The sequence below is a fragment of the Notolepis coatsorum genome, assembly GCF_963971535.1.
Source record: "Notolepis coatsorum genome assembly, chromosome: 10".
Classification (NCBI taxonomy): domain Eukaryota; kingdom Metazoa; phylum Chordata; class Actinopteri; order Aulopiformes; family Paralepididae; genus Notolepis; species Notolepis coatsorum.
This window is the reverse complement of record NC_140174.1, coordinates 74,256,646-74,269,888: the sequence shown is the minus strand read 5'-3', so window position 1 is coordinate 74,269,888 and position 13,243 is coordinate 74,256,646. Positions and strand designations below refer to the sequence as shown.

At 47.3% G+C, this 13,243-nt stretch overlaps 1 protein-coding gene across 1 annotated transcript in view; it reads left to right on the top strand.

The window, feature by feature from the left end:
• The window catches only part of LOC311235397 (SRC kinase signaling inhibitor 1-like), a gene marked incomplete at its 3' end in the record, with an annotated part of 164,224 nt that overhangs the window by 82,155 nt on the left and 68,826 nt on the right, over nt 1-13,243 (top strand). The window contains exons 6-7 of the mRNA XM_084322852.1: nt 10,096-11,057; nt 12,840-12,929. Of these exons, the coding sequence (XP_084178978.1) occupies nt 10,096-11,057; nt 12,840-12,929 (1,052 nt within the window). The remainder of the gene's footprint in view (nt 1-10,095; nt 11,058-12,839; nt 12,930-13,243) is intronic.

Sequence of the window (13,243 nt, the reverse complement as noted above, 5' to 3'; positions counted from 1 at the left end):
TAATAATAATAATAAACAATGTCTCGGGCGAGGTGCGCTTCGTCTGTGCTGATGCGCTCCGCTCTGCATGGAGTCTGTCTCCTCAGGTCTCCTATATGCGGGCTTAACAGCGGGCCGATGACAGTAGCGAGCGCGAGCCAGTGCGCGAGCCAGTGCATTAATAACTTCCTGCCAAAAGCGCGGGACCAGCGCGGGATTGTGGCACTTACAACATGCAGAGCTGGCTAAAAACAGGGAAACTGTCAGGTGAATCTAAAGTCAATAAAAGTATGAAAGAGGACAGGAGGAATTGGAGAGAAGCGGAGAGCAGCGTTTTAGAGTGGAGACAGAGCGTGGTGATGACAGCTGGAGCACAGACACAACAGCCCGGTGGCTCTCCACCAAGAAAACAGGGTAATAATGACAACGATGTGTGTTCTATTACATTTACATTTACATTTAGCTGACGCTTTTATCCAAAGCGACTTACAAGTTCTGTACGACAAGCCATCAGGAAGAGCACAACTCTATCAGCTGAGTAACAATGTTCATCAAAGTGTTGAGTGCTACAGTGTAGGTTAGTTTATTAGGACAAGTGCATGACAGTATGGTTAGTTAGGGTTAGATTTTTTTTTTTATTTTTTTTTTTATTCAGATAATGGTTGAAGAAGTGCGTCTTTAGTCGACGGCGAAAGATTGGACGTGTTTCGGCTGTCCTAACTGGGGTGGGTAGTTCATTCCACCATTGTGGGGCAAGGACTGAGAATAGGCGACTTCTCTTTGATGACCCTCCCGGAGCTTGGATAGGAGTAGGTCTGAGGCGGCCAGAAGATGCAGAGCGTAGGGGTCTTGAGGGTGTGTAGTTAGAGACCATTGACCGGAGGTAGGCGGGAGCAGTTCCCTTTGCCGCACGGTATGCTAGGTCGAGGGCCTTGAAGCGGATTCGTGCAGCAATGGGGAGCCAGTGCAGGTCCCTAAGAAGTGGGGTGACATGGGCCGACTTCGGTAGGTTTGAGATCAGGCGGGCCGCTGCGTTCTGAATGAGTTGAAGAGGCTTAGTGCCAGTGGCCGGGAGGCCAGCGAGCAGTGCGTTGCAGTAGTCGAGGCGGGAGATGACTGTTGATTGGACGAGGAGTTGGGTGGCTTCTTTTGTCAGGAAGGGGCGTATCCTTCTGACGTTGCTCAGGAGGAATCGGCAGGTTCTGGTTGTCGCTGCGATGTGAGCAGAGAAGTTCAACTGGTCGTCGAGGACAACACCAAGGTTCTTGGCGGTCGGGGACGCGGTCACAGCTGCATTCTCGACTGTGATGGAAAGGTCGGTCAGGGGGGAGGATTTGGCCGGCAGGTGGAGCAATTCTGTTTTGCTTAGGTTCAGTTTGAGGTGGTTGGTCGTCATCCAGGCGGAGATGTCGGACAGACAGGCCGAGATCCGCTCAGAGACGTGGATATCTGAGGGAGGGAAGGAGAGGAAGAGTTGAGTATCGTCGGCATAACAGTGGTAGGAGAAGCCATGAGACGTGATAATGTTACCCAGTGATTTAGTGTAGAGGGAGAAGAGAAGGGGTCCTAAAACCGAGCCCTGGGGGACACCCGTCCGCAGGGGGCGGGTGGCCGACAGGGTCCCTCTCCATGACACTTGGTAGGAGCGGTCATTGAGGTATGATGACAACCATGTCAGCGCAGAGCCAGCCACTCCCATTCCTGCGAGGGCCGCGAGGAGGATCTGGTGGTTGACTGTGTCGAAGGCTGCAGATAGATCTAGGAGAATCAGGACAGAGGAGAGGCCTTTCGCTTTTGCTAAGTGAAGTGCCTCTGTGACCGCAATGAGGGCTGTCTCTGTGGAGTGACCAGTCCTGAAGCCTGACTGATTAGGGTCTAGGAGGTCATTCTGTAAGAGATAAGCAGTAAGTTTTTATGTAATTATGATATGTGTGTAGTGTTCTGATAACGACTATTGGTGAAGCGATGTCGAGATTCATTTGGTTTGGCAGCGAGAGCTAGATTTGCGAGAAGCATGCAGCCGCAGAGCAGACACTTGTGCGCGCACAGTGCAATACTCCAATTCAGCCATTGGCAATTCTGCTGAGCTACCCCAGACCGGGATGAGAGCGCCGCTGGCTCTGCGGCTCTGCAGTTGCATACTATTGGTATGTGCTTCGTTGGGAGGCGGAGATATAATAGTCATCACGCAACGTTTATATTTCACGATAATGTTGCCGTCTCTCTGCCAAATTTCTCAGTTATTCGCTTGATATAATTAATACAAATGTCCAATATAACGGAATTCGTTAGCTCATAAAAATGTGATTATAACACACTGTTGTTTATTAATGTCGGCTGACTGCCCACAGACACCTATTTGATTTAAAGTCAGCAGCAGCACGGAGTCTCTGGACTTATTTATTTATAATTTTTTATGTTTGCATTGGGGGGTGCGCGAGCTAGGTCGGCAGGTGACAGGGGGTGCGCGGCCAAAAAAGTTTGGGAACCGCTGTTCTAGACAAACACTGTAATTTCGAATTGGGGTGTTATCAAAGATTTCTGGGTCTTATCCCTGAACCAACATAAACACCCACACTCATAATATAAATCTGAATAAAACTATACTCGTTAATCCAGCATAAAACTTTGATTGTAGAGTCTATAGCAGTGGTTCTCAAAAATGTTCATGTCAAGGACCCCCAATTAGATACGTAATAGGTCAGGGACCCCCATAATAATAATAATAATAATAATAATAATAATAATAATAATAATAATAATAATTTCTTAGATTTATATAGCGCCTTTCATGAGACCCAAGGCGCCAACTATGAAGATATTGGTTGTTAGATATGATTTAGTCCAGAGTTCCATAACTATATAGGTGGAGATAACAGAGAGAGTGAAACCTATGCTCAGAATAGTCACTCATATACATAGTCATTGAAATAATACTGAAAAAAAACATCATTTAGCTGGGGACCCCCTGGAACCCCCTCAACGACCCCTGGAGGTCCCCGGACCCCACGTTGAGAACCACTGGTCTATAGTGTATATATCTTTATATATTTGCAACTTTGATTCACTAATTAAATGATTTAATCATGACAACACAACAGAAAGCTAGCAAAAAACATTTAGTGTTTAGCTTATGCATGCATTCCAACACAAAAGTAGGAAAAATCCAACGTATGTGACCACTGAAATACAACACGGCACATCGCCAATGTGATGAGGCATCAGTAACGGATTCTGTCTCAATTTCTGTCGTAGAGCAGCAGGGTGATGGCCTGGTTATCCCCTGAGGGCAGAGGACAGACCAGTGTGAAAAACACTCCCAGTGCTCTAACCTGTGGAATCACACCACTGCCCAGCCTGCTCCCTTGACAATGAATCAGAAACTAATTTCATCTAGTTGGTACAATATCTGTCTGAACTCATGCCATCCAAACAAGTGTCATTATTATTGTAGTGGTATCGGTTCTGAACCAGAAAATGTATCCCCCCGAAAACTGCTATTCGGATACTGCCGCGTGTCGCGGTCACCTTCTCCATCTTTTGCATTTGCCATATTGTCCCAAATTACACCGTAAAAAAGAGTAGTCGTCTTATGTTCGAGATTGGAGGTGTCAACGTGTTACATGTTTGGTATCAATGGATTCCTTGCAAGCTGCAAGAGATTCATATCATAATAATACTAATAATAATGCAGGACTTTGGAGAAGTCTTTATTTGGCATGCAGTGACACACATGCGATGGGCGGCACACACACAGCAACACACACACATGCAATTGTTGGGTTGCCGATGCACTTGATCCATCCCATCGCCCTTCCCCCCAAGGGCAGCCGGGAGCAGATAGGGGCGTCGGCGAAGGACCGCACCCCGGGGACCAATCCAAGTGCTCCTGCCCAGTCTTCGTCAGGGATGCGACAGCGTTAGCGATCTGTTGTGCATGTTTTTCCATTGGGTTTCTCTTATTGGGGGGGGAACCCTTGCGAGCACGGGGAGAACATGCAAACTCCACACAGAATAGGTGGGGTCCTGGGTACCTGGCAACGCGGAAACCTGGTCCCCAAGCGGGAATCGAACCCTAGACCTTCTCGCTGTGAGGTGACAGTGTTAACCACTACACCACCATGCCGCTATATCATATCACTGGCTTCGCGCTAGCTTAAAAACTGAGCCCTGGTACCACCTTCAAAAGACAGTGATGTTAATGTTGGATGATCCAATGGCTCATCAGTATGTTTCAGAGGGTTGAAAGTAAGAACAAATTAACAAAGGTTGGGACTGAGGAGGAGAAAAGACTGTAAGTAAGTATTAAGTAAGTAAGAAATAGGTCTAGGTAGGGGTACAAAAATCTGAACTATCCATTTAATAGGAAGCTCAACTTCCTTAATAATAATTACTTTTCCGCAATGACGAGCAATTACCACTTCCAAGACCACTTATTTTGTCCCGGACCACACACGGATCGCTGCACTTTGCAGCACAATGAATGGATGTTATTCACTTGATTGTCTAATGTTCACCTTAGCTTTCCGTCCCCTTGGTTGCTCACACATCTCTGTTATGTGATTACAGAGAAACAGTATGAAGTATGGCAGTGGAGAATGTTTACAGATACGGTACATACCGAAACATAGAATCATAATGACACACACACGCACACACACACATACACACATGACACACACACACACACACACACACACACACACACACACACACACACACACACACACACAACTCCCAAGACGGTAACATTGATATTATGTTGTTTACAAACACCATTACACGCCGATAATAAATTAGGCTCAGTCGCTCACTCCATTCGACAGGACCGCATGAATGAGTAATGTAATCTTACTGTTCTCCTGAGCCAGCACCAAATCCTTTGCTGCTCACCAGCCATGCTGACTGGGCGTTATATTCTGACAGGAAGCATAACACAGTGTAAACACTGCTGAGACACTGGATCAAGGCCCTGTTCAGCCACAGCTGAAGTAGGGGTTATGGGTAGTTGTAGTAGTACAGTAGTAGTAATAGTAATGTCAGTAGTAATAGCAGCAGCAGTAGCAATAGTAGCAGTAGTAGTAGTAGTAGTAGTAGTAGTAGTAGTAGTAGTAGTAGTAGTAGTAGTAGTAGTAGTAGTAGTAATAGTAGTAGTAGTAGTAATATCAGTAGTATAGTAGTAGTAGTAGTAGTAGTAGTAGTAGTAGTAGTAGTAATAGAAGCCGCAGTAGTAGTAGTAGTAGTAGTAGTAGTAGTAGTAGTAGTAGTAATGCCAGTAGTAGTAGTAGTAGAAAGAAAGTAAAATAAATAATTGTAAATGAAGCACTTCTTGGGGGTCGCAGTCAACCAGCACCTGCTAAGGGGTCTGACCTTTTAGCTCAGCTGGTTAGTGCGGCCGACTGTGGTGGTCCCAGGTTCAAATCCACTCGGTTACAGTAATAGCAGTAGCAGTAGTAGTAGTAGTAGTAGTAGTAATAGTAATATCAGTAGTAGTAGCAGTAGTAGTAGCAGCAGAAGCAGTAGTAGTAGCAGCAGAAGCAGTAGTAGTAGCAGTGGCAGTAGTAGTAGCAGTGGCAGTAGTAGTAGCAGTGGCAGTAGTAGTAGCAGTAGCCGTAGGGATAGCAGTAGTAGTAGCAGCAGTAGTAGCAATAGTAGCAATAGTAGTGGTAGTAGTAGTAGTAATAGTTGCAGTAGTGCTACTACAAACAGTAGTAGTAGTAGTAGTAGTAGTAGTAGTAGTAGTAGTAGTAGTAGTAGTAGTAGTAGTAGTAGTAGTAGTAGTAACAATACTAATAGTAGTTGTAGTAACAAAAATAGTAGCAGTATGAGTAATCCTAGTAATAGTGGTGTTCGTATTGAGTAGCCAGACATTTCTCTGCAGTTGACTTGGCTTCATTTTAGCATACATACTGTACATAATGGTGTTATTGGTGATGAGTAGGACATAAGGGTGTGGGTGGGTGCCTGACTAACTGCCTAACCTGATGTCTTTTGGCACATCATTAGATACAAAGCATGGGAAGACAGGCCTGGTAGACAGACGAGTTGGACCGCAATAACAGAATGTGGGAGGAGGTCAAGGTGACACTGGCTTTGACTCTACTGCAGTGTGTGAGGAGGTCTGCTTGACTGGTATGCAGACAGCATGATACTGAAGTAATGTGCATTTCCACACTGTTCACTGTTGTTTTTCTGACGCTCTCGCCTAGAGATTTCACATAAACGTATTACATAATGATCCTGTGTAGTTCAGTGGATAGATTTTAATTTTTAATTTTTTTATTCTTTTTTTTAGCGTTTATCGCTTTTCCTGGTCAGACATGAACGACAGATACAGTGAGGGTGAAACGGGAGAGAGAGCAGGGGAAGACATTCGGCAAATAACAGCGGGTCCGGGAATCGAACTCGGGTCGGCCGATCCGCGACGCAGCGCGGTACATGGTGTGCTACTGGAGCGCCCCCGATAGAGTTTTATTGACTTCAAGCTTTATTGACAGAGATTTCCAAAAGAGAAAAAGCAGAGGAATGCCCCGAAAAGAGAGGAAGAGGAAGGAGTGAATAGGACAGACGGGAGATTTGACACGTGCCACTTTCATTCTTGTCAATCAAACACTGTGGGCCATTCTTTGCATGCACTTGTGTGTGTGTGTGTTTGTATTTGTCTCTTGTGTTTGTATGTACAGTATGTGCGTCTGTGTTTACATTTTAGAGGTCAACTATCCAATCTCCCCTGTGGTGGATTGGTTGCACGTGGCTCAGAGTCCTCCCTAGCGTTTTACATTATCGAGCCACAGGGCTTACCTTGACTTTTTATGTGTGTGAGATACAATGGCTGCCTATTAACCAAGGTGAATGATGTGTGTGCACATGGCTGTGAGTGTGTGTGTGTGTGTGTGTGCGTGCGTGCGTGCGTGCGTGCGTGCGTGTGTGTGTGTGTGCGTGTGTGTGTGTGTGTGGGCGTGTGTGTGTGCAGTTGTGCACATAACTGTTTGAGTGTATGTATGTGCGAGTGTGTGCGCATGAGTGAGTGTACCCGGTATAAGTGTGTGTGTGTGTTTGTGTCTGTGTGTGTCTCTGTGTGTGTGTGTGCATGTGCCTGTCCCCATCGAACCTGAGCACAGCCAAGATTATATCCTGATTACGGGTCGTAAAAGCGTGACCAGGACCACTGAACTCCATCCAGACAGGTGATTGGAGGAGGACTGAGGAGGGAGGACCGAACAGATCTACAGAGCTTATAGGATGAGATTGATGATTGGCGGAGTGACTTCAGGAAAGGGGCCCGGGCAGAACAAAACCAGCAGATGACTTTAGTGACTTTGGGGGCCAGATGGGGGGGGGTGGGGGGGGGGGGGGGGTGGAAAGGATAGAAAGATATATGCAGCCATCATCAGCATATTATAGGACTGCACATTAGAGACGAGGCAGTCAGTTGCTAAGAGACAAGATGGAAGATGATGGCACTGGAGTCATTAGTCCGCTGCCAGGGTGTTCCGCGGGGGGCTATTGTCAGGAGCCCTAAGAGTTATTATGTGGAAATATTGGTTTTTCAATTTGCATCGTCTCCGGGAGAGAGAGAGAGCGAGAGAGAGAGAGAGAGAGAGAGAGAGAGAGAGAGAGAGAGAGAGAGACGTGTCTCGTCTTCTTTTGTGTGTGTCCCCCTCACTGTACCGTTGCTCCAGCCCTGGTTTCTGGCCCGGGGCTGGCCGTACTCCTTTTGATAATTTTGAATCCCCTGCACTGTTCTGCAGGCCTATTTTGTCCTTTTCTGTTCTCATCTGTCCTGTCCTTGTTCTGTTCGGATAGACCCCTAAAGAGGATCTTTTCATGTTTCAACATCAACCACAGGTTAGGCTGACATTTGGAGACACACTCACACAGCGACCCCCCTCTCGTCTCATCATCTCTCCTGTAGTTATCCTGCATTGGTACTGCAGCAGCCTGATTCTGTCTCAAATAATACTGTAGTACTGGAACTGAATAGGTAGAATGTATAACACTCGTCTCTCAAATGACAATCCTTGCACCCTCTGACTGCTGAAAAGAGGGTGAAATGTGTCGTCGTCGTCCCAAGCCCAAGCAGTAATTTGTCCTGTTTACACATAACCACATATGAAGTATCCATCTCCTGACCACCTGTCTTTCAGAAATATTATGCCATATTTTGATTGCTAATACACTCACAATATACTTATGCTGCCATATAAAGGTATATGACATTATGGCACTTTCACACGTTTGTGTTACTAGCGTATTCTTGCAAACTGATTCGTAGCATATGCTAGGAAAACCTGCACATCAATGTCTAGCTTCTCTGTGACTTTGCCGTTAAATCGTGGTTAAGTTTAGGGTTATGGTTAGCATTAGGATAAATGTAGGGTTATGGTTATAGTTAAGGTTTGGGTAGAGCTGGGTTTACGATTACGATTTTGGCTTCATCATGAAAATGCAGCACACCCTTACACAGCGGCGCGCTCCTCCCGTCCGCCCAAACCCAAGCAGTAGTTTCAGTTCATGTTGAGAGGGAGGAGGGAGCCACGGCACGTTTCTTATTTTGAAAAAAAAGTCTTTGTTTTTTAGACTTAGACTTAGTAGAAGATGACAGAAAGACAGCCTTTGGTAGAGAAGAAAGGTAGAACAAATTCAGTCGTCATATGATGTTATAAAAACAAGAATAGTCCTGTTTAATAATCGTGATTTGAATATCAATCAAATCATTGTGATTATGATTTTCTACATAACCAAGCAGCCCTACTCTGGATTAAAGATATTTAAGACTGCGGTCCTGGTAAACGTATTGCCGTGTGTGGTGCACTCTAGCAGCATAGAACTTGTCAGAAAATTTCTGACATGAGGGAAATATCCAACTCGATAAGGTTTTAGGTACAGAGGGAAACGGACCCGTCAGTTATAGCAAAAATAAGCTCACATTTTTATTTCATTGTTTTTTTTTTGATCCACTTTTTCTCCCATTTTCTATATTTTCTCCCATCCCAATTTCGTATCATCCAATTCAACCCTCCCCTGTCACGAACGCTGTTTCTTGCCTCCCACAAGCCGGCTGCAATGTGGACTAAGTCATACATAGCACAAGTCCCCTCCGGTACTTGAGGTAACAGCAGTCGCATCTTTTCACCTGCGCAGCTCGTGACCTTCCGTCATTCGTGGCGAGCGCCTTGCCCACTACGCCATGTAGCTGCCCCATTTTTATTTCATTGTTATGGTGGCAAACCTCATCAGGATCATTACTGATGCTATTGTTGCATCACCCAGCTATTAGGGGTGTAAAGGTAAACGTATCCGTACCGAACCGAACCGTTTCAGTGTGTACCGTACTGTACCGAACGGCTGTAGTGTGTACCAAACGAATACAACGGTATGTTAACCGCCCACCGGGGGCTGTTTTTTTCACAATTTAATATAATTATTGTTTTCTTTTCTTTTCTTTACAAGTCGATTATTAATTTCAATATAGAATATTCGTTGACAGCCCTACAAGTACAATTAGTTACTGCACACAACATCACCCCTGAGTGGAACATGGAAAGCCAAACTTTCCCCCACCGTACCGAAAACCCGTACCGAACCGTGACTTCAAAACCGAGGTACGTACCGAAACGTGGGGTTTGTGTACCGTTACACTCCCTACCAGCTATATTTCCGAAAGTATGCAATTCAATCAGGAGAGACTAATTAAATACAATATATGTATTTATTTAGTTACTGAGGAATAGTCTTTTTATTATTATTCTACGATGGGGTAAACACCAAAAACGATTCTTATTAAAGTAACTAATTAATGTATAGGGGATAAACCCTGTATTTAACAGGTGGTGAAGACTCTAGAGCCTCTCCTTCTAAGGAGAACATGGCCTTAAGGCTGGTGGTGGAGAGATGAAGCACCACACACACACACACACACACGCACGCACGCACGCACGCACGCACGCACGCACACACACACAAACACACTGAAATGACAGCAACCAGGAAGCACCAGGAGAGATGTTTAAATATTGTGTATTTATGTGTGTGTGACCGAGCCTGTTCATTGGACATTCATTAGAAAGTGGGCGTTCCTTGACTGTATTCCTGACCTCTGTTCTCTCGTCACAGAGGGAGATGGTGTACGCGCCTCAGGACTCCCCGCCCAACCGTCGCCTCAGCAATGCGCCCGCGTCCTCCCAGCACTCCGTCTCCTCGGCGTCGCCCCCACAGGGTTCGCCGTCCCGCGTGCGCCTCCTCTACGGCGGCGGCGGCCGCCCCTCCTCCTACGCGGGGCCCGCGCACCAGCCGCACCACACCCACTCCCTGCCCCACCCCCACTCCCATCACTCCTCCCCCCATCACCCCCAGCAGCAGCAGCTCCACCAGCCTCACCACCACCTGCCCCAACCGGCCTTCTGCGCCTCCCCCAGCGCCATCCTGGAGCGCCGGGACGTGAAGCCTGACGAGGAGGTGGGCGGCTCCAGGAGCGTGGTGCTTCTGCGGGGCGACGACCGCGGCGGAGGGGGGATCTACGCGGACCCCTACTCGCTGGGCCCCGACCCGGGCCGGCTGAGCCTGGCGGGGGGCCCTCACTCCCCTCTCCCGGCCAGAGCCGACCCGTACGGCTCCCTGTACCGCCGTGGAGGAGGAGGGGGAGGAGGAGGAGTAGGAGGAGTGGGTGCCGGATCGGTGCGCTCCCTCACGTCCTATTCGGCGGCTGCGCTACAGGGAGAGCTGATGGAGAGCGGCGCCCTCTACAGGTCCGCAGGGCCGCTCTATAATGATGCCTATGCTGCTTCCATGTTGGCCATGGGGTTCCGGGTGCCACAGTCCTCGTCCCCGCAGAAGATACCCGACATGAGGGACTCGTACCCGGGCACGCTGCCGGGCCGTGGGTCCCCCGGCCGGCAGAGTTTGCGGAGGGACTCAGTAACGTCGTCGATGTACGGGGACAGTCCCAAGGCCAGGGGCCAAGGCTCTGCTTTAGGCTTGGCCTCGGAGCAGCTGTGTCTGTTGGCAGGTCCCGGGAGGGAGGGAGGGGACCCAGGGGCCTTCGGATCACCTCTGATCGGGAACGAATCTGAGACCAGGTAGGACGTCCAGCACCACTATGTCTGTAAGTAGGGCTGGGAACAAATTACATGACACAGCTTTAAAAATATATATATATATGGTAACTATAATCTACTGTAAATAACACAGTAATCAAATTGCAGATACTTTTGGGGGGAAAAACAGATGGTTACCTGTTGATTGAGATGTGTTGACATGCAACTATGTACCGGGCTAGTCAAGGAATCAACTATTAGTTGAAGATATGGCTGTTATAACGTCCCGGCTTCTGTGTGTAAAGGACATCCCATAGCGGGATAGGGCGCACCACCAACCGTTACGCACAACCAGCACCTGTCTGTCTCACGGCACGATCTGCGGAGCACACTGGACTATTGAGAAACGATAGGAATTTTCCATAGATGATATGAAACGTCCTTACTTCCGCGCACTGCCACTCAGCATGTGGGCGGCGGAGAGATACACTTAAAATATACCGATTCAGATACAAAAGTGAGTCTTTATCCCAAATGGTTCCAAAGATATTTAATGTTTTGCAAAATATGTCTAGTGTCATGTGGGCGCTTTAGATGGTTAATGTCTTGTTATGTAATGTTAAATAATATGCAACGTGAGAAAACTTTCAAACGACCAACCTGCGGGAATATTGCTTAGTCTAACTCATTTGTTGCATGAATAGAACAAAGGCGGATCACATTATATAATAATAATAGGCTACATGTTTAATGTCTAATTAAAATAATATGCAACATGAGAAGATTGGAGACCTATTTCAGAACACGCTGTGTCTATTCTATTCTTTTTTTTGTATCCACGTTTTCTCCTTATTTTTCTATTTTTCTCCCATCCCAATTTCGCCTCGCCAATTCTCCCTTCAATTCTCCCCTCCCCTGTCTCGAATGTTGCTAGACTATGCCTCCCACTGGTCGGCTGCAGTGAGGACCAAGCCTTGCATCACGTGTCCCCTCCGGTATACGAGGAGGCAGCTGTCGCATCTTTTCACCTGTACAGCGCGATCTCTCAGTGGCGAGGAGTAACGCGTGGGAGGCTCACGCTGCCCCTGATGCTTCCTGATTCTGCTGTACAGGCGCACCAACCGACCTGTAGGAGTCGCTGTCCACAACGTCCAATCCCCACCCACCAGCTTTCCCACCCCTAACACTGCCAATTGTGTTAGTATGAACGACCAGCCAAGCTGGTAGCAACACCGAGAGCTGGGCTCGAATCCAGCATATCCTGCGTTAGTGGCAAGCGCCTTGCCCACTGCACCACTTAGCCGCCCTGTGTCTATTCTATTCTATAAGAGAATCCATAATGCAGCGAAGTCTGTGTGACAGATGCCAGCTAATCCAGTGGGCAGGGGGGGGGGGGGGGGGGGGGGGGGGGTAGAGGAGTGGTTAGGGGTGAACACACCTAGTGCCTGTTGTGAAGGAGGACATGTAACTCACCAACGTGTTCCGTGTCTTGAGAACTCAGCTGCATCGGCACGCAGAGATATAGAGGAGAGAAGACCTCTAGCAACAGTAGTAGAACCAATTTGTGTAAAGTTGAAGAAATGGTTGAGGAAATAGTGTCTGCAGTTTGCTAGAGGTCTGTTCTCCTCTCCGTGACGCCACCCGGAGGAATCTCTCGCGCGTGTCGATACGGCTGAGCTAGTTGGTGTCCGATTATCACAGAGCGATAGGATTAAGGTTGAAAATCGGCTAAGTGCCCTTTTAAGTCTGATTACATGTAGTGTGTATGTAAAGAAGACATTGTGTGCTTATATTTGGTGTGTGTCTGTGTGTGTGTGTGTCCAGGGAGAGGATGGAGGCCATGGAGAAACAGATAGCCAGTCTGACCGGCTTACTGCAGAGTGTACTGAGCAGGGGGCCAGACGCAGACAGCCTGTAAGACACGCACACACACACGCACACATATGCACATGCACACACACACACACATATACACACACACTATACACACACACACACACACACACACACACACACACACACACACATTCATGCTTGCATTATGCATGTACAACATCTTGCTTACAGTCACGTTCGTAAAAAATACACACACATACACAAATAGAGATTCATACACGCACCAACACATACTTGAAAATACACACACACACACACACACACACACACACACACACACACACACACACACACACACACACACACACTTACAAACGCTCAGGAAGGCAAAT